At 47.8% G+C, this 24721-nt stretch overlaps 1 protein-coding gene and 1 long non-coding RNA gene across 4 annotated transcripts in view; one reads left to right on the forward strand and one right to left on the reverse strand.

The window, feature by feature from the left end:
* Positions 1 to 20244, reverse strand: part of inpp5a (inositol polyphosphate-5-phosphatase A) — a 90981-nt gene extending 70737 nt beyond the window's left edge. For all 3 annotated transcript variants that reach the window (XM_029834697.1, XM_011602854.2, XM_003963620.3), the window contains exon 1: positions 19705 to 20244. In XM_029834697.1, the coding sequence (XP_029690557.1) occupies positions 19705 to 19782 (78 nt within the window). In that variant the 5' untranslated portion in view covers positions 19783 to 20244. The remainder of the gene's footprint in view (positions 1 to 19704) is intronic.
* The window catches only part of LOC115249485 (uncharacterized), a 10171-nt gene continuing 4869 nt past the window's right edge, over positions 19420 to 24721 (forward strand). The window contains exon 1 of the long non-coding RNA XR_003888162.1: positions 19420 to 19797. This is a non-coding gene — a long non-coding RNA (uncharacterized lncRNA). The remainder of the gene's footprint in view (positions 19798 to 24721) is intronic.

Genomic DNA, 24721 nt, shown 5'->3' on the forward strand with positions numbered 1-24721 from the left:
CGGGCGGTCTACCATTTAAGGACAGATCTCCCCATGTCGATAACTAGGTCTGATGAACAGCTCCGCGTGCTTGTGTGTGCTGGGGAGGTTGTCCTAACAAGAACACTCTATAATAAGAATTCACAGGGGATGTGCTGTCTGAATCTGTCAGGAAGCGGTTATATATACATCAAAAGAAGTGGGTGCAGCATCAAAGCACACAGGAAGAAACACCCGTGCTAATTTTCCCAGGTGAACGCTCGACTTTGGCAGATTAAATGCTACAAGTGGTATTTTACAAGCCCCGACAGGACATTTAATCCACATCTTTCACAGGCGCCATCGTGCGTGAACAGTGACGTGAATAGAACCCGCATGTGTGAACGGAGCCGCGAGCGCGGAAAATGAATCGGTGCGCTTGTGACAGGAGATTTCAAAAAGGTCAACAAATGTTTCATTCGATCGGAGCCACAGAGGCATTCAGCCCTTTTTACCATGCGTCATTTTGAATACCCATCAGCCCCTGCACCCCACAGCTAACCTAGCAACTCTGGTGTCCATTTAAAGTTCAGGAAACCAGATAGAAGAAGTAGAAAAGTGAGGTCTTGCGTAATCCAACGATCCATTTTCCCCAACACAGTTCTTCAGACTTTACTGTAACTAAAATGAAACGCCATTAAATTGACTAACTTGTTCCAACAAAGCAATAAAGCTGGTGCGGGACTGGTTAAGTACTGAAAAGTCCACACATGCAATGTTATTTTCCTACTAGGAACCCGTCGTGCCGTGACGCGACGTCCAAAAAGTATCAGAATAAGTTGTGGAAAAATGCAGTCCGTAAATGTGGCGTCCAGAATTGATAGCAGCACATTTATGCCATAACAACGATGCTTCGATGAATGTGGCCAAGAGATCATGCTGTATACAGTATATGCTGACATTTCCAAGGGCACCCAAATGCCTCAAGAATGAGCAGGAGTGTGTGTGTGTGTGTGTGTGTGTGTGTGTGTGTGTGTGTGTGTGTGTGTGTGTGTGTGTGTGTGTGTGTGTGTGTGTGTGTCCCTGTCTCACCAAGAAGAGACAGAGCAGAGGTCTATATAAGGACATAAGTACTGGACCTTGTCATTAGTCACATGGAGGAAGAGAAAAGGGGAGCAACATGGAGGCGAACAGAGCAGGAACCAAGAGGGAACCGAGGGGAACCGAGAGGTTCTCAAAGAGTCCCCACACACGCATCACAGTTGTGAAGGGATAACTTGTGCTGGTCCAAGACAAGGCTCGCATTACTCGCAAAGCCTTGTATTAGAACCAGGTTGTATTGACATTCATCTCTGGGGTGTGTGTGTGTGAGTGTGTGTGTGTGTGAGTGTGTTGGGGTTGGTGGCCATTTAACAGGAGATAAATGTATAATTCACAGCCTCCAGTCCACTGTGGCCTTGCACAGGTGCTGGCTTCCCTTTCAAAATGCATTTAAATTTAAGCTAGCAGCTGAGGGTGGGTGTTGTTAGCATCGGCCTCTGCAGTAACAGTTGGATTATATATACAGCTCAATACTGTTCCTGATGTAACCAGAACTGGAACCAGAACCTGGCTGGCACCAAGAACAGCATTATAAACTAAACTCAGATGCCACAACAGCGTACGAGTGGGATACAAATGACCCTAGTTCGACAGATGTTAATAAGGCAGCAGGACCAAGTCAACAATAGCTGTATTAGCAGCTCTAAAAATATCCGAAAGTGTCCGGGGAACGCATGTCCTAGATCGGCTCAGTCAGAAGCGCGGAGTGGAAAGAAAATGGCATCAGCTGTGCAGGAATCTATCCAGGGTTCATTAGATGTGTTCAGATTTAGGCTGACCTAAGTGTGGTGGGCCAGGGGAGCAGATGTAGGCCCTGCCACAGCAGCTCAAAGGGGGGGGGGGGGGTGGCGACGAGCCCTCAGAGGCACAGAGCCCAGAGAGAACGGGGGCCATTAGCAGGAAACGCAGGATGAACTGCAGCTACATCTGCAGCCGCCCACCCTTCGCTCACTCCTCTGGAGTTAATTTGCAGGTAATTAGGAAGTGGGGCCATGCTGAGGGAGAGGTAAAAATAAAGCTGTAGCCTCCAGATCCACCTTCTCCTCCTCCGCTGGCTTCCACTTCTCTCCACCTCCTCTCAGCCACGAGTGGGTTCTCTCTCTGTATGGCCTATTTTTGACAGTCGTGGAGACAATGAGCTGCGGTTTGGAGTCTGAAGCTTCCGCCAAAAAAGTTACACTCCAACAATTTGGTCCCTTTCCCCCCGCGAACACGACGCAGAACTTTACGAGATGGTGGTGCGGCCGAGCGGCGGCAGGATATTTGCCAATTGCAAATGCATAATGGTTGAATTTGAACACAATGCAAAGCACCGGAGCAGGCGAAACCTGCGGCGTCCCGCATGGAGCGAACGCACCCCTGACTCCTGTCCTCTGGAGTGTCAGCACGTTGAACATTTAACACACTTTAACCATCTCATCCTCATCCGCTTGTTAGCGGGACAGTTTTGTTGAACCCCAACTGGTCCTCTTACAAAAAACTGCGGCGGTCTTCCTCCTCCCAGCCCGACTACATTTGCCCATCATCTCAGCTCTGCGCCCTCGCGTTTCGGTTCGTTAGCGTTCCCTGGCAGACCGGCGCGAGAGAGGGAATATTAAATCAACTCTTTTTTTCGCGGCACGCAACCTCCATAATTGAAAAGACGAAAGTAGAGGCGAAGAGTCTTAAAAAAGCCACGGTTGCCTGGTTACACCTGGCACTGAAATTCAGACAAGGTACCACTGCAGCATCTCCAGCCTGCAACTTTTCTGGCTGTCTTGGCTGGCTGTCTTTGACTCTCCTGATGCTTGAACTGGGATGGAGAGTATCTGTGCAGTGTTGTGCGGCAACAGCCACCGTGGTCGGAAAACCCCCGAATGCACCAGTTGGCTGTCTGCATCCTGAACAGCCCACAGGTTTTCCATTGCAAAGTGGTGTCCACCAACCGGAGCCTTTATTATATCAAACAGGCAGCTCTCAGGCTGGACAAGCAGCCCTTTACTGGCCCAAAACACACTTGAGATCACCTTTGATTCCTGAGCACCAAAACACTGGCGGAGCCGTCAAAACAACGCGACCAAGCCATGTGAAAGGCTTAAATCTTCCGCTAGTTCAGGTTTCATGGACTTTGTACGTTCTTATACGTCTAATCATCCTTTGCTCCCAAACAGCAGCAGTTTATGACATCATTCCAACATTTATCTGCTCAGCTTTTGTCTCCAGTAGTAGGAAAATATTGAGCACCACCTTCAAACAAAATAAAGATTAGCTCAGCCTTAAAGGGTGAAGGAGTGTAGCGCGTATGCAACCGCTTATCAGGGTTGGTCTGGTCCACATCTTTACCCGAGCAGTCAACCTTCGGACACTCTCGCATATCTAATTTATCTCAAGAAAGTAGATCAGCAGCGGGAAAATCGAGGACAGTTTAGCAGATACGTTGAGGAAAGATTCACAGCTCACGTCACAGCTTTGATATTGGGGGGGGGGGGGGGGGGGGTGATCCGTTTATTCATAATAACGGGATTCACCTGGAGAAGCGAAGGAGCGACAACATGAAATAAACACGATGGCTCCTTCAGCCTTGGCAAGGACTCTTTGATATCAAAGCCCCCGTCTTGGGAGAACATTCAAATGAGGCTACTGACTATCAGGGGAGCGGGCGTCTGATTAAAAATACCCCCCCCCCCAAGAAGCGATGGAGGCAGAAAGGCAACAGGGGAAGGAGCGCCGCTCGCAGCCGATTGGCCGAGCGCGTGTCCTGACACAGGTTTCCTTTGATGACGCTTCAGCGACACATCAGAGGACAGATGATGTGGGGGCGTGTCCTCTCGCGTTTTATTTAACTCCACATCAGAGGGGCTCATTATGGGATTAATTAGAGCAAATGCACTCTGAGGAGCCACTGAATTAGACCAGGACGACTCCAGAGATTAAGTCCTATTCGGAGGAACAAGTTTAACGAAGATTCTTTTGATGGTTAAACTGGAAGGACTGGGGAATGGTGGGGGGGGGGGGGTCATAACATGAATAATAAACTGGTTTTATACACATAACTTTTGCTTTAGCTGAAAATGGCGCTTGCTCTTCCTCCAATAGCGTCGTCAGCTTTTCCCCCCAATAATTACCAACCAAATCTGTTGGCAGGATCACTTTCCCTCGATGAATCTAATCACTGCCATTCATCGCTCCATTTTACGCAAATTGGCGCTTCATAATCAGGTTTGTCTTTTTTTTTTTTATGGGGGGGGGGGTGGCGCTAAATCACCGCGCCGGCCAACAGCTACCGAGACGTTTCAGTAACACACGACGGCGAAGACTCAGGCAGAGATAAATTCATGGAGAGAGCAGCCAACAACAACAGTGAAAGTACAAGCTCCAGGAGGAGGAGGAGGAGGAGGAGGAGGAGAGGAAGACCAGCCCAGCTGTGGAGCAGGAGATGGAGGAGAAGCCAGGACCCCCCCCCCCCCCCCCCTCCACCCCCTGGCTGGCACACACTGCATCTCTAATGATGAATCTCACAAATAAAGCCTCAGCTAAAAAAACTCAAGTATAGCCTGTCTGTCTGTAAACACACCACAAGTTGATCGTTGACCCTTGATCGTTAAAAAATAAACGAAACAGTTAATTAATTGGGCTTGGTGTGTGTTCAGGTTCTGGTATATACCACATTGCTACAAAGCTCTATTTCAGGGTTAAAGGAGCAGTCTGTAAATGTGGCCAAAGTGGGGAATTTCCATCAACACTGTACCGAGTGAATGGGCAAAATGTAAAAATTGGATTTGTCCTTTCTGGGTCCGAGTTCCGATCTGTTAAGGTTTCAATAAGCAGCTGGGAAATACCTCACGTCTCTATTACGTGCACTATTACAGCTGTATGAGATATGACACAAGAGCCACAAGAATCACCTCCATTCCCTAAAGTTAGAAGGTTCCACAACTGCGAATCACCAAATCTGCTCCGAGCACTTCCAGAAGAGAGAACAGGCACTGTGGGGGGGGGGGGTTTCTGGTGTTTAGACTCAACACACTGCAGCCTGTGGCTGGACAGCTGAGACACGGTTCTCCTGGGGTCCAGGTGAGTCATTTCATGACTGACATAACCAGGATTCAGACAAAATACCTCAATGACAAATGTTCTAACAGGGAATTTTCCACTCCTTCATTTCTGGATCAGCCTAATCAGGAGCGGTGCTCTTCAAGGAAACAGACCCAGAACCTTCTTGCCTAATGTGGCCCTGAATAGAACCTGTAGCTGAACTGAGAAAGGGAGAACGTCCTGCTGCCAGAGGGACTCTGCCGTCTACTGAGGTCAAGCCGGTCCGTAGGAGTTGGGAATTCTCACAGTTCCTTCTAATGTTGCTTATTTGCTTGAATTCTAAACTTGGAGAAGTAGTGGAAATTCCCTGGTGCAGTTACCTGGGCAGCATCTCCAGGAGAGGGCAGGGAAACTGGAGCGAACTGCACCTTTCTACATTTACAGGGTTCTCCTGGGAACGAGGACCGGATCGTTCCAATCCGCTCAGCACCGAGAGTTAATCTGCGTGTTTACTTAACTGAAGGAGCAGAGACGGCAGCAGCGCGGCAGAAAACGTCACGGCAGGCCAACAAACAGACAATATTAATGACGCGCAGGTCACTGCCAGGAATACTCCAAAAATAGCTTTGTCGTCATCATCTGTTCTTTGTCATTGAAGCCGTTCTTCTTTTAAATCTTCCATAACAAACATATTTACTTCTCCAGCATTATGACCCAGATAAAGCGCCGAGTCGCCTCTTTAAATGGCAAATAACCTTTTAGACTTGAGTTTTGAGAAACCAAACATGATAAAAATGATTAAAGCGCAGCGCTAATAGACTATTCCCTCGCTATTAATGGAGCTATTTTCTTACTATGACGCGTTTCATATCCTTTAAAAACAAGAAACAAGCGGTTTCATTCATGCTCCAGCTTTGGGAAGAAAATGTGCGACGGCCTTGAAAGGCACTCCAACAAAAATGGCATTTTTATTCTCTCCCGTTTCTCCATTTTAATGTCGCAGTGCTCAATCAGAGCTGTAATATTAATATTGACTTCTTCTTGCACTTGTCTTCTTCTGGTGCTTCTTTCTTTGGGGGGAAAAAAGGGAATATTAAATATTCCAGCCCTGCCGGGCCTGAAATAACTGAGACTGGAGGTTTTACATCCTCGGAGCAGCGAGCAACTGGGTTACCCAGATTTCCTAAAATGGGCTGCAGAAACGTCCAGTCTCACCTAAAAATAATGCCAACGGGATTTCCAATTGGAAATCTTCAGCCTGCTTCCCAATGTGCACACAAACACTGTATAATGACATTTTATTTTAAGAATATATCCACATCAAATTTAAAAAAAAGAAGCGATATGGATGACAGTTTTCCTGAAGAGGACCAACAGAACACAGAAGTCCATCTGGACCTCTAGAATGGTAAAAATAGCAGTAATCACCCTGTAATTTGTTGGTGTGATAATAACATGTCATTACACCTTCATACTAATCTCTGTGGCCGGTGGTGTGTATAGAGAGGGTGTGATTTTGTACTCCAGCTCAAGCAGCTTTGATCATGATGGTAAACAAAGTCACTCTGAACTTCTGTCTTGCAAGGAGGCAACAGGAAATGGTTACGAGGAGGAGGAAGAGGAGGAGGAAGAAAAAAAAAGTCGCCTACTTCCTGTGCGAGATTCGAGCTATTGTCGAGATTCCATTTTGTACCGTTCTGGTCTGGGGTCGTACGACCCCCTCACTGTCACCAATCAGACGTTTGCTTCCTCCCGCTCTCTCGCGTCCTCCTCTGTCCTGAAAGTTGACCTTTTTTTTTTTTTTGGCTTTCCTTCTTGCAGTTGTCTGCTCTTATCTTGCGACGCTCTCCTGCAAACCGCATCCTGTTTGCACTGCGGCAGGACAAACATTGTCCCTGCGTGACGCCAAAGACATTTCACAGGCTATCGCATTTTCAGCATGGGTCCGATAACTCTATAATTGGCTTCTTCCTGCTGCTGAAGTGCTCCGAAGAAACAATGAGAGTGAAAAAGGAAAACGAGAGAGCGATGAGGAGGCGCCCAAACAAGGTTCAGGTTCCATTTCCACCAGGAACCCATTAAAATATGTCTGGGAAGCCCCACACGGACCCTTTCTGTCATATTCGGCAGTACAGTACAGAGATCAGAATGGGGATAAAACAAAAATAGGTTGAACGCCTCATAGCTCATGGTCCAAGGCCAAAAGAGGGCAAAAGAGCTCCGAGTTTTCCTATGCTATTTGCAGTAGAGTCGAAAATATGGCCAGATCAAGAATATCTCTCCCAATAAGTCCTCGTGCTTCATGGTTCCCCTCGGGAAGGTCAGAGCCAGAAAACCAGATTTCTAAAGTCAACAACAAAGATCCCCATCAGATCTTGGCGCCACCAACACTGGACGAGCCTCATCAGCACATCAGGGGGAAAAAACCTGCACCAGAACTCAAACTGTTCTCATCCGTGACGCAAATCACGAAACTCAGGTAGGCTGTGGCAGGAAAACACCCCCCCAAACACACACACACACACACACCATTACACCAGCAGCAGCTTGCACGCTGATCTTCTGTCCTGTTTTGGTGAGTGTGTGTGAGTTGCTGCCTCACTCTCCTGTTCTTGGCTGACAGGAGGGGCACCAATGTGGTCTCCTGCTGATCTGGCCCATCTTCTTCAAGGCTGGAGGTGTTCCGAGGTGTTCCTCCTTCCTTGGTAGGAACCAGTGGTTGTTAGACTTCCTGTTGCCTCTCTACCATCTGAACCAGTCTGCCCAGTCTCCTCTCCCATCAACAGGGCATCTTCATCACACACACTTTTGGGACCATTCTCTGTCAACCCTGGAGCTGGTTGTGGGTTGAAATCCCAGTAGATCAGTTTCTGAGATCCTCTGACCAGCCCGTCTGGCGCCAACAACCATGAAACGTTCAAGGTCACTTCAATAAATTCTTGTGATTCTGCTGCTGGTTGTCTGGACCACGTCTACAAGCCTAAACACGTCCAGTTGAGGTCACGTGATTGGCTGATTAGCTCTGTGTGCTAACGTCCAGTTGAGGTCACGTGACTGGCTGATTAGCTCTGTGTGCTAACGTTCAGTTGAGGTCACGTGACTGGCTGATTAGCTCTGTGTGCTAACGTTCAGTATGAGGTCACATGACTGGCTGATTAGCTCTGTGTGCTAACGTTCAGTTGAGGTCACGTGACTGGCTGATTAGCTATTTGTGAGAAGAACCAGCTGAACAGTTGGACCTAATAAAGTGGCCGATGAACGCAAGACTCACAAATTTCCAATTTTCATGGCATCACTGGAAACGTAGCCCAGGCCTCATATTCAAGCTTCACAACTTTCTTGTGACGTTACACCAGAGCGTCCACAGCTCCTTTCAAGTGCATCATTCACTTACACACCTACAGGATATCGGTTCAGAAAACGAGTCGCGTAGGCAGGTAAGGTTAAGCGCTGAAAGATTGAGAAAAAAATGGGGGAAAACATGGTAGTTTGGATAATAAGTACGTGTCCTTGTGTCCTTGTTTGCAGAGGAACTCCAGGCCAGTGGAGGAAGCACACTTGATAAGCAAAAATAATATTCTGCTCCTTCAGTCTCAATTGTTTAATAGCTGGAAGCAAGGGTCATAAAATTCAAATAAACATCACATTATTGTATTATTCTTGGGTTATCGAAGGCTTAAAGTGCCTATCATCCTGTCAGTACCGGACTACTGCCTCGTGACCGTCAAATGTTTTAGCACATCTGTGAACAGGAAGGCCAAAAACATTATAGAATTCAATCAATTCACTGTATTCACACGTGATTATTTGCATCATGCATTCAGAAAACATTTAGGATGAAACAAAGCAGCACTGTTGCAGCTCCTGAACTGAGACAGATCTGGAAACACACACACACACACACACACACACACACACACAGAGGATGAGGAGTGTAGACTGGTTGCCAAGAGCGACACCTAAACAGGAACAGAGATAAAGTTCTATGTAATCTCATTGTTCCTGATTTTAAAGTTGCAGTCACACAGATTCAGCTGATTTTGACTCAAATACCCTGAAATTAAGCTCACCAGGGTGACAGGTGTAAACTAGAGGCTCAATACCGCGTTTCCTCGAGTACGAGTGCTCGCTCGCATACTCACCGATACCGAGTGCGATACCAATAACCCGAGTACTTTTGAGATACAGACGCACACATCAATGCAGCTCGTGTTTCGGTCTGAGGTTTTACTATTACTACTATTTACTACTATATAAACCGATGAAAGGTTAAAACATCAATGACCTCTAGCGGGGGATTCAAGACTGCTATGAGGTCAAAGTTCAATCAGGACCAACCAAAGTAACTTGAGACAGAAATAAAGGGAGCAACAACTGAACGCACTGTAATTAAATTACTTCAATGACATTAAATTGGTTTACACTGCACATTCCACATCGCTGACATGTTTGTTCGTATCCGACGTGTTTAACGTTCAGAAAACAGAGCTCAAAACACAAACACCACAAAGCCATAAAAAAAAACACATTTAAACCAACAAGATGTGTCAATTTTGCTTTGTTTGGTTAACGCAACATCACTTCCTAAAGGTTCAACTGTTTTTTACGTCTTTGTGGTGTTTGTTTTCCACTGTCACTATGAGATGGCCGTTTTTTTTAAGCTTGAGTCATTAGCTGGCATCGCTAGCAAACGAGCACGCCAGCCCAGTGAAACTTCAGAATAAATGAGACAGATAAAACGCAAACCATCTGCTCTCGACGCGACGGGAGCGACTGTTTCAAAATGATTGATGTCATTGATCGGATGGTGAATGAAGACATCGCGATTGATCGCATAAATCACATAAAATGCAAAATATCGGCCGATCCGTTCGTCGGAAGGCCTAAAATGAACGTCTCTTCATACCTCGTGCAACTGTCAATAGAAGTTGGGGTTTTTTTGAGTATCGTGGCTGATGGTGACAGCTAGGACGAGTACCGATACTTTGAAATAAGGCAGGTATCGGCCCGATCCGATACCTGGTATCGGCGCATGGTTAACCCTGATATCCACCAACGACAGCTGTAGTTTTGGGTTATGAAACTCCTGACAGATGCTCCCGTCGCGTCGAGAGCAGATGGTTTGTGTTTTATCTGTCTCATTTATTCCAAAGTTTCACTGGTGCTCGTTTTAACCGTAAGGCGAATCAACCACCAGGGGTGCCCAAACCAAACTGTTAATCGATTATATCATCATTACAGTCGTGAATTAAACTAAAAAAGCAGGCTCCGCCTCCCGCTTGTGTGAAAGAGCCCTTTTGTTCCACTCTCTCAGTCTCCCCCTGAATCACTTTTAGAGGAAAACGCTGAATGCTTATTATGATTCCTTCTACGTAGAATAGCGAGGACTGAAAAAAGGGCCGTGAGCGGCGTGTGGCACCAGAGTAACTCCCACTTATGTCTGGAAATGTCCCAGACGGAGTAGAGGAGCTACAAGTGAACACGCGTGAGGTCACAGAGCTCCCATCTTGGCGTGCCTGCCTGGATGATGTCACCAGTATCTCTGTCCTCTATCACCAGTATTTCTGTCCTCTTGCAGGATGCTGGCGTGGTTTCACCACTATTACATGCACTAGACTCCGTTCTCTCCTTTCAAGCGGGCCAGAAATGCGTTCAGGTTTTCGACCCGTTGCCTCATCCAGCAGTCAATCAAACCCGACCCGTTCAGAAGCTGGTGCGTCAGCGTGAACGCGAAGCCTCGGCTAAGGCGCGAGGCGTGGCCACGGCTGGGACAACACACCGTTAATCATTTTCTCACAACACTGACTAATGAGCACAAATCTTTTAAGCATATTTAAACAACAAAAAAAAGCGAGTGCACACCTCCAGCTGAGGAGCTGGCGGAGCGTCTTAGTGTCTCGCTTCAGCTCTTACACACTTGGTTGAGTGTTTCTCATCCGGAACCGACGGCTCTGAGGTAATCAGCGCCAATGCGTCGCCAAAAGACAAAAAAAAAAAAAGAAAACAATTTGAGTGAGGAGCAGCGAACAAACCAGGCTCCTCTGCAGGGATGTGGAGCATCAGAACATCTAAATGTGAGCAATGACTCCAATTACGCAGCGGAGACATAATTGTTATCAAATGAATTTGACGGTGGCTGATTCTGGGTGTGCATCAAAACTGATTACAGCAAATGTTTTCCTCTCATTGTCACTGACACCGTTAATATCTGGCTCTAATTACAGACTCAAATGATCTGACCAGCCCCCCCCCCCCCCCAGATCTGGACAACAAGGCCTTGTGGCCCGTTTTACCTGTACGCTGAGGGAGTGTTCGCTCCTGTTTCTTCTCTCTCAGCTAAACGGAATTTATCCCCCATCCACACATCCCTCCTGATCCGTCTATTGTGACTGGTTTTGTAAGCTAGTGTAGAAGGTTGGGACAGGGTGGGACAGGGTTCGGGGACACGACTCCTCTGTTATCAGTTTCCACGCATGCCTCTGCTGTTCTTCACCGCCTCCGTTTGCTTTTACCCGTTTGAAACGCATCACCAAAGCTCGGCTGCCTGTAAATGCACCACCGAGCACCCGATGCTGCCGTTTTCGGTATTTTGAGCGTGCTTTTCTGCTTGGATTTGTCAATTACCATCTTTCAGATTTATGTCTTCTTGGATCCGTGAGACGTGTGGACATCAAGAAGGAATATTGGCCATCTTTAGGCATTTCTGTTTATATTCTGATGGCCACGTGAAGGTGGATGAAGACAACTGCGATGTTGGAGCAGCATCCTACAGCTACAGACAACGCATGCTAACCTTAAATAAACCTTGCTTGACATCAACCTCGCCACTTTAAATAGACCAACTGCATCATTTTCCGTCAGCCATACTACCAAGGGGCCACAGTAAAGCTGGAAATTCCCCCCATCCTATGTGACGAGAACGTGCATTCAGCAATTTTACCTGCACACTTTAACAGTTTCCATCTGTCGTGAACTTAAAGCAAATATCTATAAAAGCCAAATGAGGAGCATTAGCAGGATAAACACCTCTCACCAGCCTTCGCGTCTCGGTAGCCTCTAGTCGGCCAAACGGGGTTATAAAACCCTGTGAGGCAGGTAAGGTAGCAACTGGCCATCTGTTCCACCAGTAGCACTCCAGGCTTCTCCCAGGGAGCCCCCACTTGTCTGGGAGGGGGCAGACAGGCAAACAGCCTAGAAAAGCCTTCAAACAACTGTGTGAGCCTCACCCTATTTTAACCTACCACCTGTCAAATGTGCTCTTAAAATCACCCATAGAGCTACCGTGGGAAAGTATTTTACAGTGTTGCACAGTCGTAACCGGCTTCGTATGGAGCCGAAACTATCCGGACGTTAAGCAGTTGTTTGCCTTGTTTTTTTAGGTTGAGGTCAACACACAGAAGCCAGAGGGGAGACAGACGCCGAGGAGGGTTTGCATTGTTCTGGCTGTCCACGGTGGAAACTTTCCAAGAGATAACCTTCCCTCACACTAACCATCACAACAGAATCCCTGACCTTGTGCTCATTTCCCTGATTAAATGTGCGATTTTCAACTTACCATTCAGCAGGTTCAAAACACACACACACACACACACACACACACACACACACTTTAAATAATTACATCTACTGGATGTAAACTGGCAAAGACCCAAAGACAAGTTCAGGAACAAAGGAGAAATCAGCAGGGAATGGCAAAACCTCCAGGGTTGACAGCTCTGACCAATAACAGTCCCAGCACCTCTCTGGGGGGGTGTGTGTGTGTGGGGGGGGGGGTTGCTAATGCATCACTATTACTGTTAGGAAGTCATGTGACACTTGCCTGACAGAATATCAGAAAGAACAAATGAAATTCCAATGTAGCCTTTATTACTGATTAGTTCTGTATGACGTTTCCTGAATGAGTCACGGAGGAGGACGACCGGAATGTAAAACAAACACAACCTCGGGCGTCCCGAAACATCTGCCCGAGCAGCGAGGCTCCAGAGGAAGGAGCCTCCGGCAGCCTCGCGGGGCGGCTGGAGTGGGACGAAACACGCACGATGACAACCGGCAGAGAAAACCCCAAGAGGCCCGCGCTGGGACACGGAACATCGCTTTCGCCGATGGACTCCATCTCATTTCATTTCCACCACTTTCCATCATTTACAAAACTGGAGAAAACAAACCGTGATCTGGAACACAAACTGAAAAGGAGTAGGAAGGAGAGAAAGTGTTACATAACCTTCCCCTTTTCCCAATAATAACATTTCAGAGCTCTCCAGCCCGTCCAAACGCTAGAAAAGCGCTAAAAAGACGCATATGGACGCTGGACCATGAGGAACCTGGACTGACGCAGCGTCCAGGAACCTGGGAGACGTGCACGCCTCTCGGACGATCAGGATAAACTATAGAAAACGAGCAGCTGAAAGGTGGAGAACGATGAATACTGCTTCCAGTAATACGCCCCAGGCGCTGCAGCTGATGTGCTCGAGCGTGCAGATGGCCCGACCCAATATGTACATTTTTCCCCTCAAACCAGCAAAACGAGTTCATGACAGCGTCAGTCAGACTGACAGGAAGACCTGGGAGGCAAAGTTCAGCTCTCCATATAGGTTCTGTGGCTCAGCTCACACAAACTTTAAGCTTTCTACATGTTAGAAATGATCTCTGCTCATCACCGAGCTGGACCAGTACCCAGAATAAACAAGCTTCTCTCATCTTCACTTGGTAATTCACGCACAATTAGATGTTTTTCCATGACAAACCCAAGACGCGGCCCAGCCGGATGGGTTGCATTTGAAGGCAGTCAGGTTCCCGTTGGCCTGGAGATTCTAAATGAATCAGTAAAAGCTTCATTTACGACCTTGCTTGTGTTGACCTGCAACCACCATGTTTTTATTGGCAGATCCAGCAGCAGCATGAGCAGCACCACGCTCCTCCTGAGGGATTCTGGGAGTTCCCACAAGCCAAGAGAAGCCTCGATCCAGCCTTTTACTTTTGACTTTAGGTTATACTGGATGTTCCAAGTGATGTGACAGCAGCAAACAAAGAGATAAATCATATGTTTGTGCGTGTGGAACAGATGACTGACAACTATGTTAGAGAAACCATCTTTAACATGTTCTTTGCTGCCTCAGTGAGCTCCTTTCTGCCCATTAACACACATTTCTGTAAAGTTTAGTACACTGGCAACTGGTAAGACGCCTGGTTTTGCACCAGTAAGTGCAGCCGCCACGGTGGCGGGGTAGAACCGGGGGCCGCGATTCCGCCGTGGGTCTGTGAAGCTTTCAAGAAGCGGTGCAATCCTTAAACATCCCAAAAAGAAAGTCAGCAATGCAGATGGCTTCAACATGCACGGCTAATGGAAGAGGCTCGCTGGTGTTTACCGATGATGTCACTGCTGACTGATGGAACCGGACCACTTCCAAAAACCTATTTTGGACCTAAAATAACACACTTTGCAAAGCTGATAGGACCGACTAAGAAGCAACAAACGCCCTCTCGGGAAACTCGCCGCCATGGACTCCCGGTTCACACGTAGGTCCGTCAGAACCGCGTGGGCTCGCCAGCATAACCGGGCCCACCTCTCTGCTTGCACCCCTGCAGACGGGCGACTAAAACACAGCCACCGTGCAAGCTGACCTGGGCGGCGGCGTCTAAAATATTCAGGAATATTCCGCTGGAGATGGAGGAAAACGCTGTTCACGCATGATGGAAGCAACATGAGCAGACGTGCTACAGAGAGGCACCGGAGGTCAGAAAAAGGGCAGAAACATCAATAGAAATGTGCCGCTCCTCACTCGTGTTTCTACTCCGACATGCTGGGAGAACCTTGAAACGTGGAGATCGGGTTTCTCTCCCCGGACCAGCTAAAAATACCGGCGCGATCGTTTATGTCATGGCGGCGATGCATTATTAAGAAGGCAAAGGGAAGAGGGGCATCATCAAGCCTGCTACAGATCTTCTGCCAGCTCCAGGGACAAACACTAAAAATGGAAATTCTACAGAAACATGACACAAAGATCGATAAATCCCAAAAAAGGACAGAATATTCCATCATTTCTAATGATCTCTACAGTTTCCTTTGGGTTTGATCTCAGCGGTTCTGGCCGGGGAGGCTGTGGTGCACTCAGGATGGTCCCGGAGGCCTGGGACAGGCAAAAGGACAAGACAGAGGTCCTGGAGGACCAGCCAACCGGAGCCGGGAACAGGAGTGAGCGGACCGAACCGTAAAATGCCTCTCAACAGGCTGCAGTCCTCAGCTCCCTCCAACACCTTTCCATTTTGAAACCTGGGTGTTATGACAGGATGGAGGAGGGCAGAGCAGAGGGAACACCAAAATAGCATCATCTGATCTTTCTTTCATAAACTTTTCCACTCCTGCAGCAACACTCTGGAACAGACCTTTGGCAGAGGAAGAAACAGGGGAAAAAAAAAAAAACCGAACCCTGGGATGAAGTGTTGAGTCACAGCTTCGCTTAAAACTTTGGACTAAACACGGCGGGAGGTGGCCAACAAACCCAAAGATAGGAGAACGAGACCGAGGCTGTTTTGACGTCGCTCTCCACCATCTCAGTCCGTAGAAAACCAATCTCAGGAGGTGGAATCCCGCACGCTCACACGTGTGAGGGGTTTCTCTACTATCAGCCAAGTGACTGAAGACTAAATATAGAATCTGGAGGCATTGCTTCATCATCACATGCTCACAGGATTTAAAAAGAACTGAGCCTTTTTACATCTCTGTGCCTCCTTTGTGGTCTAAATACATCACCTGACTGGGGTTGGGACTGCAAGAGTCTCACATAATCTGGATGCCAAAGGACTAAAGGCAGCTCGGAACTGCAGGGAAGCACGCTGGAGCTTCAGTGAAATCGATTGTATCGCCAAATCTTGGCTTGCCAAACAGGATGATTGAATTAACGATTAAAGCGTGACCATTTATGAGTGCGCAGGAAGGATTGCTAAGCTAATGGCGCCAGTTCGGGCAGGAATGGAAGCAGCCTCCCGCCCTCTGTGACGACCCTGAGCTTATCAGTCTCTTTATGGCATATTTAAGTCACTCCTCTCATTTCTTATGACCCACCTTGTCCACACTGTAATTCCCTTTGACCGGCTGATGGACAGTCCATCTGTCTTCTGTCAAAACAAATCCTGCACATCAGGCTTGACACAGCTTTTATTTGGAGGCGCCCAATTCCAGCCAGCATGGTGTCCATCTGTTTAAACAGCTCGTTGCTAAAAAGGAAAACAGTCCAGACCCCAGCAAATGCGTCTGATGTGTTCGGATCCAAATACTGCCCGAGTTTTAACGAGAGTCCAAAATTTATTTTATAAACAGATGCTGCTTTGGAGTTTTGAGCTAGTTAGCCTATCCTGTTATTGTGGACATTACCAGACCTGAAAACAGTCAAACGTCACATTTATACAGTCTAATATGTTAATATTACCCAGCTTGTCCCACGTGGAAGTTGTGGGTTTAATCACAGGACACTATCAAGGTACATAAACCCCTCACAAGACCACAAAGACACCATGACTTGTTCGGGGTGGGACAAAACTTAGAGCGGCAGGCAGGCTTTAGCAACTAGCTAACACCATCCGGAAAACTACTGCGGGAAAATTCTATCTGCCAGCTTGGAAAAGTAAACACCGCTTATTAAATGAGTGCATTGTTAATACAGCCGTGCTCGTGGAACACGTAGATGGCAGATCTGTGCCAGCTTTCCCTCCCCTCCTATAAAGCGGTGTGGCGCTACGATGCCTTGGAGCGGTTGCGCGTTTCATTTGCAGGCTAAACAACATTTAGGTTTTCAAACAGACTTGATGGAGGGAATCAACAGCAACTGGTCCGACCATAGCAACAGGGTGGATGTTTGACAGAAGAGAGGAACACCAGCATAAAGAGACGCCACTTTCACAAAAATCTGGTCCCACAGCTCAGGTTGAAAAGTTTGACTTCCATCTGTGGTAACTAAAGTTTAAACAGTCCAGCACCTTGTTTACAGGAGCAAAGCAATCCGTACAGGATAACAGTGTCTTAACGTTAGCAAACAAGAACAAAAGCGCGGCGCCAGTTAGCGAGGAAACTGCACACTTCTGTGGGTAATTGGTAAAAATGACTCAAGTTCGGGCTCAAGGTGAGTGTCAGGATTAACAAAACACTATGATAGCAGCACTTTGGATATTTAGCATCACTTTTTCCCCCGTTCTAGCCTCCATTTCTAGCTCCGAAAGGCAACGGCGGAGTAAAAGGAGCTTCCGGACGTGCGGATCGTCTTGGCAACGCGGCTCATGATGTGTGAAGAAACACGCTGCTGCTTTTTTTACAGTGAAGTTGACATTTGTGCAGCAAATAGCCTGAAAACATTAGCAACTCATGTCCAAACCATAAAATACTTGGAAAAAACCGCCTGCATGTCACGTTCAAAGATCAAACGGGCATTTCGCTGCATTAAAGTCACATCTGTAGCCACATCGGGACGAGAGCTTCCATTAAACAAAAGACTGAAACAAGATGAACGTGATGAAAAATGTATGCGATTCAAAAGTAGGGCAAACAAAAGGGCGAGGACCTTCCTGTCCTCGTTGGGCAGGTTGTGAACATCCGAGCGCCCCTTTTCCCTTTAAAAACTCATCCTCGTGTCCCAACTCGCGACGACCAGAGGAGCACGTGGGACTCGGCGAAGAGCAAATAAGAGTCAACTGTTGGTGGCCATTTCAAACAGGGGTGTTTGCTATTATAATTACATTTGCAGAGGAGAGCCCAGCGTACCAACAATGGAAATGGAAACTGCCTTGAGCTTCAGGAAGGTGGTTTGTCATGTTCAAACATCGGCTGTTTAGGAGAGAAATTATTAGGTCAAACCAAGATGGCGGAAAGGGTGACATAAGATCCCAAATCCAGATAGGAATATTCAACTGGAAATGGCTCAGAAGGAGCTGTTTGACGTATCTCTGGGGGGGGGGGGGGGGGGGTGTATTTGATGCTGGTTTGGGGAGGGAAAGTTCAGATGGGGGGGCTGAACACCCTTGAGCAAGGTACTAAACCCACAAATGCCCACATTTTCTCCATTTGTTGTTGGACTGGAAACTCATGAATGTATAGCTGGACATATTTCCTATTCCTATATGTTGTTTGACCTTTATTGTGGTCCTCTCTCACCTCCACCTCCTCTTTGGCCCCATGCTGAGCCCTGAACATCCCAAAGTTGGACATCTGATGGGACGTCCGTGACCAGAGATCTGACCGTCAACATCTGGAAGTCTCGACTCTGAAACCTGAGCCAGTACTTCAGCGTCCTTCACCGGTTCCTCTCTGTTCCTCCTGTACTGGACCAGCTCCTGTACCAGTACCAGCACCCCCACCACCACCCCCCCTTACTGAAGGAAACTAGCCGAAACGTGGATTTCCGTTCAGTCTGTGACAAGTCTGGTAGAGGCCAGACAAAAATGTCCATGAGACACCCAGAGCACAAAGGCTGCGAGAGGAAGGCTATTTATAGCGCGACTCCAGCGAGGAAGCCCGTTTAGGATGGGCTCCTCACACGGAGGAGGGGGGGGGGCTCTATTGACACAACACTGGAAGTCACACAAAGTGTTTGAGCTGGAGGCACCAAGATGTTACATCCCCCCCCCCCCCACCCACCATTTGCTCTTCCTTCCATTTGTCTCCAGACCAACGTCGACGAATCATGAAAACACACATGCGACGCGGGCGGCTCTGTGGCCCCCCCGGAACCAGGAAAAGCGTCGCTGGGATCACAGCGAGTCAGAGAAGGATTCCCAGTCTTCCCGTGACGGCAGCCGCGCGGATCATTCAACAACCTGCGGAGGCACTCCTTAGGAGGCCAGGCACACCTATTTCTACATGCTTGTCTTTAGCCAAACAGGCAGGAGGCGTTCGGAACAACTAGCAAGTGAAAACGGCACATCTGGGTTCATTTACAGTCCGACCCCCCCTCCCATGAGGCCTGGCAGAAGATGTCAGGACAGAAAAGGGTTTAAACAGCTCAGAACTACATAAGTATAAGTTTGGGACCACCAGGGTTTCCCCCCTTGACCTTAAATAATATTTAAGTCTAATCTTTAAGTGTCAGTCGATTCTCAGAGGGTAAATAGTTTTTTTTGGGGGGGGGGGGGGGGGGGTTCTATATGAGGGATTAATGATGTGAAAACACGGCGCGAAGTCGTAAAACCGCCAATTTTGGCATGAATGTTGCAAAACGTGCACGTCGCGTTTCCTTCTTTCGGTCAGAACTTTTTTTTTTTTTTTTTTCCCCCCCCCCACACACAAAACACATGCTCATCTACAAATAGAAGTTTTGGAGGCTATTTTTTCCTTCCAGCCCTCCCAGCCTGACACATCAGACCAGGCTGCACCAACGTGCGTGTCAGTGGGGGAAAAAAAGTTTGAGTCGGTGCCGTCGGTGTCGGTAGCGGTCGGAACCGTGACGGCACCGGATTTCCATTCACACGCGAGCACAGGTACGGACGCACAACGCGCACATGCCGAGCAAATCAATGGGAACGCGCGGGTCCGCACCGGAGGCCCGAGCTCGGAGGTGGGTCTGGGTGCGGGTCGTGACTGGCTCCTTCACCCTCACGCACGGAACACGGCAACGCACAAAGCCCCTTTTTACTGGATCAACTCACGTCTTCGAACAGGGATCCAACGTTGGCTGTCACCAGCAGTATTCCCGTGCCTTGCGCCGCTGTCAGCTTCCCTGCCATGGCTCTTCCTCGCAGGTGGGTCTGGGACGTGCACGGCGGAGCTCGGAGGTGGAAAAACGTGGGGATGGGGGGGTTGGGGTGGGGGTGTCAACAAACACAAGCCGGCAAGTGTGTTCTCAAAACGGCTTACAAGGCTGGGAATGTGTCAGAGGAGGCAGAGTTAAGGCGACTCGGCTGGAGCATATTTTTCCGTGCATGTACCCGTGAGTGGCGCTGCACTGGGAGCTCCGTCGGCGGTTGTTCGCTGCTGCCTGTCACGCTAGTTTCCCGCCTCCACAGCCATCACCAAAAAGTTTCCGCTTTCTAATCCGCGGCGAGCGCCCGAGGACCTTGGCTCATTTCAGCGACGAGGGTTTCCCCCAAAAGCTTTTGTGCGGTGTGGAAGTGTCCCTCCGAAAGCAGGACGCCGTGCCCGGACCGTCAGCCTCGCCGTCCGCAGCGGATAGGCTGGGGGCTCCGCCGCGCTGACGTCAGCGCGCCAATGGAAGCGCGGAGCTCTCTTAAAGGGCCCGCGCGTCACATGCGCGCTCACACGCACCAGCGCGACCTCCCGCGAGGGCTGCTCGGAGGCTAAAATAAGTGCTGGAGGTTATCAAAATAAACACGCGATGGATTTAAATACAATATATACCCACTATAATGCGCCATCATTACTATACAAACGCCACTTGTCCTTTGTTGTTGCCTATGGCGGGAAAATTGCCAAATTTATCACAAACTCATCTAAATTGGCTTCCTTGTTTCAGTAATTGTCACATACAGCGAACAGACTATGTGGCCTCATCTAGATATGCTTTAAATATATGTTTAAAATGTGTCATTCTGTAATTCTTTACCCCAGTGGTTGAAGCAAAGGCGTGATATTGGAGTCAGACGTGACTCAGGTCTCAGTCTCAATGCTACACATCCTGTCCTTGCTTGTATTTGGACAGAAAACTAGAGAACCAGAGTGTACAGACAGGGAGACATCATTCTTTACGTGGATAGGTTCTGTTTTGAGGATCTCCATGCTGTAAGGTGGCAGAACAAACTAACAAAATAGATGTGCGGGCAACCAAATCATTTCCTTGGTGTTGTTTTCTTTTTTCTCATAAAACTGAGGTCACCTGGGAGGGTTTTTTATATTGTTGGACGTCTCACACTGTTTCTTATACAATATTTGTAGACACCGTCGTGCCAGGATGCTATCGGGTCTTTGATTCTAAGGGATAGCCGCATAGTGTGTATGGAATGAGTCTAGCGCATATGGACTGTGGAGCAAGACTGACAAATGGAAAAAACAGTTACATCCAGACAATTATAAATAAATAAACATATACCAGAGGATGGCATGAGAAGAAATGTGCTTGTCCTTCAGCACAGCTTGTGGATTCGTACTTCAGTGTTGTCAAGCCGATTCCCTGCAACATGAGGAGCTGCTAGTGTGTAGTGGAGAGCAAGCTTCTTAACGGTTATCAACATATTTAATGTGCATATTTGCATGTGTATATGCAGTGATGTTTGTTTTAAACCCGCTATGGGCCACAGCAGAAAAACCCAAGTGTGTGGAAAACTGCCTCTAATTAAACAGTAGCGAGACATGGCGAGTAACCTAAAACATGTTTGCTGCACTACAAGAAATTTAACAAATGGTGGGCCTGCTTGCCCGACCGGTCCAGATGGGCTTTGTAGACGTGGGAAATGCATTTGATCGCGTACCTCAAGGATTCCTCGGGAGGTACTCCAGAGGTATAGGGAACCAGCCTCCCTGACTCGGGCTCCCTGTAGACCCAGTGTCGGAGCTGCGTCTACATGGGCAGGAGGAAGTTGGACTCTGCCATGGCTGCCACATCTCACCGATACTGTTCATAATCTTTGTGGACAGGATTTCAGGATTTCCAAGGTGCAGCCTTGGACCTCAGAGGTTCCCCTTGAGGATAGTTGAGGATAAGCTCTTGAGGAGAAGGTTGAGTAGCTAAGGGTCATTTTCACGGCTGAAGGAAGAATAGGGCAAAGCTCTGGATTGAGTAGTCAGCCAAGATATCCAGGATGTTACAATGTATGAAACTGGCAGATGAAACATTTAATTAGAAATGAATTTCTAAATGACAGAAAGGGGAAATGAAAATCTGTGCGTAATACGACACATGCTTGTGTTGGTATGACTTTTGATGCGCCCTCTTCTTTTCTGGTGGGTTTGGTGGCTCCTGCTTCTCTATTATGTTGTTTACTTGACTTTAGGTTTTCACATGCATTCTTTGGATTCGCCTCAGTCAACCTCGTGTCTTACAGCCGTGGGTAATTCCCTTAAGAAAAAAATACTTCACAGTTCTCTTGAATTTCATCCTCCCTCATGGAGTTGCGACTTCTTGAATGTTTGTCTGCCAGATAATGTGAGGCATGAATCTCTGTGTGAGTCGAGCTTGACAGATGACACTGTCGTCTGAATATAGTCGGGAATTAAAGTCCCAGCAAGTTGGGATACATGTGCGAATGAAGGGCAAGAAGATATGATATAAGATAGAGATAAGAGGAGCATTTGCTGTGGTGACAAAGTTGAGCTAAAGAAGAAGAAGAATACTGTAAATGATTTACTTGGTTGTGTAAACATTTGTCAATACCTACCCTCTGATATTTAGGAATTATCTATGACTGAATGAACAAACAAGCTCCTCTAATCAGCCCAATCAATAGCTGACATAGACTAAAGTCCATTTGTTTATTCTTGTTTGTCTGACTTCCTCCCCCAAGCCAAAATCAAAGATTTGGGACAGTATGTAAGATTGTGTGTGTCGGGGGGACAATATATTTTAATGTATAAAGGAGGACGAGGGGATTAAAATAGGCTCAATTGCAAAAAGTAACCTCTTTTTCAGGTTCCCCAGTGCCAGGGAATATCCTGAAAGTCCATGAAAGCCCAGATGTTGAGGTTGATAGAGGCCTCCGCATGCACCGCCAGGAGAAAACGTGAAGGATCACCACATTAAACCCGGCTCAGTCGTACTGAGATGCACAGTTGTAGGAAGTAGCTCTGAAGTCCTGTTATCCACCGGAATACAAAGGATTTTTCATTCTGCAAATGGCCGCCTAATAACCCAATGATTCAGCAATGCTGGGAGCTGCATCAGATACTGTGCTGTTTCCTGTCAACATGGACCTGATCACCACTCTTCTCCCTCAGCTCGAAAACGGTTCACGAGTAAAACGCACAGCAGCTTGTTGTCATCCTGATTGCAACGAAACAATTATAGTGACCCCTGAAATCGTCACAAATGAGCCCAAACAGCAGATAAAACCTCTGGGTTGGTGGTTTAATGCAAACACCGACACAGTCTTTGGCATTTGGATGCACGCTCTTTGATCGAAACATTTCCTCATTATTTGTTTTGGCAGGGAGGCCTCGGAAAGTTTCTTTTTAATATCCATTTCTGTGTGCATGACTGATTATTACCAGGGGTGTACAGCCAAGGCCATGTGTGATGGATTATTGTGAATGAGAACAGATTATTTCAGCCTTTTCCTGGCTTTGAAATTTAAAAAAAGGAAAAGATTGCTCACGCAGAGTTACAGATCCCTCAATTACCAGGACCAGGAAAACAACTGGCTACATGTGACCCCCCCCACCACCACCACCACGACCACCACCACCACCATTACCCCCCTGCTGGTGTGGAGGAAGTCCAGGACCAGGAATAGCTGTAATCAATGATAATGACAGGTCACCAGCCCTGGGCAGGCCTCTGACTCAGGCCCACAACCAGCCTCTGTTTCAGAGTACCGGGATGGTTCCTCAAGATGTTGTTCCTTCCTTCCTTCCTTCCTTCCATCCATCCATCCATCCATCCATCCATCCATCCATCCATCCATCCATCCATCCATCCATCCATCCATCCATCCATCCATCCATCCATCCATCGATCGATCGATCGATCGATCGATCGTGGCATCGTAGAAAATGTGGTTAAACACACAAAGGTTGGTACCACAGGCTGGGATTTGTGCACTGACTGCACATTCATCTCCACTCGTGTGAAAGGCAGTGTGGTGGCCTTCCCTGGTCTGCTCCATGGGGTAGTTCCCTGGAAGGACCAGAACCTCACTGTTTAGCGGTGGGCGCCACGTTCTTACCGACACGCCCAACCTAACCTTTTTTATCAATATTGGTGACTTCCTTTTGTTTTCATTAGATTTGCTCCCACTGGGGTCGATTCTGCATAAACAGATCATTTCACTGCTACGCAGATGACTGGCAGGTTTACCTGACATCAAGGCCTGGATGGTTTTTGCTGGCACTGCTGCGACTCATTCACTAACTCGATACGCAACCGCCAAAAACTTAAGGGGGGTAATGGATCCTGGAATTAATCTTGACAGTCAGATCAGGCCAGTTATAAAGTTTAGTTCCTTACAACTAAGGCAGCTGACAAAAAATAAAGTCTATCCTTTATCTCACGGAGCCGCGCCTGGCGATGAACCGCCACAGGGGCAGCAGGAAGGCGTCCGTTTCAAGGCTTTCCAAGAGATGCACCTGGTGGGGGGGACTCACTCCTTTTACATCTGAACAAAGGTTTGCTCATTTATTCACTTTTACTTCCAAAGATGTCCAGGAGGAGCTCAGCGTCCAAGGACAACCTGGACAACCGTGGCAGCAGAAAACGTGCATATATTCCTGAAACGTTGAACCATAGCTCCCGTCCCCCTGAATCCCTGCTAGCTGCATCCAGCTGCCACATTTGCCTCCACAAGACTCTGATCAAAGAGACCTGAGAAGTGAAACGGTAGCAAAACCCTCACATGTAGGGTGTTACGTAAAGGTTTGCAAATACTACACTGTTAGCTGTAGGCAGGATATCCCATGGGGGATGGGGGGGGGGGTGAGTTTGTTTGAGTGTGTCCTGCTGATAAAGAAGTTCTTCTGACTGCAGCCTCCCCCTTCCACACACTGGGTAATGGAAAAACA

This window comes from Takifugu rubripes, chromosome 4 (assembly GCF_901000725.2).
Source record: "Takifugu rubripes chromosome 4, fTakRub1.2, whole genome shotgun sequence".
Taxonomy (NCBI): domain Eukaryota; kingdom Metazoa; phylum Chordata; class Actinopteri; order Tetraodontiformes; family Tetraodontidae; genus Takifugu; species Takifugu rubripes.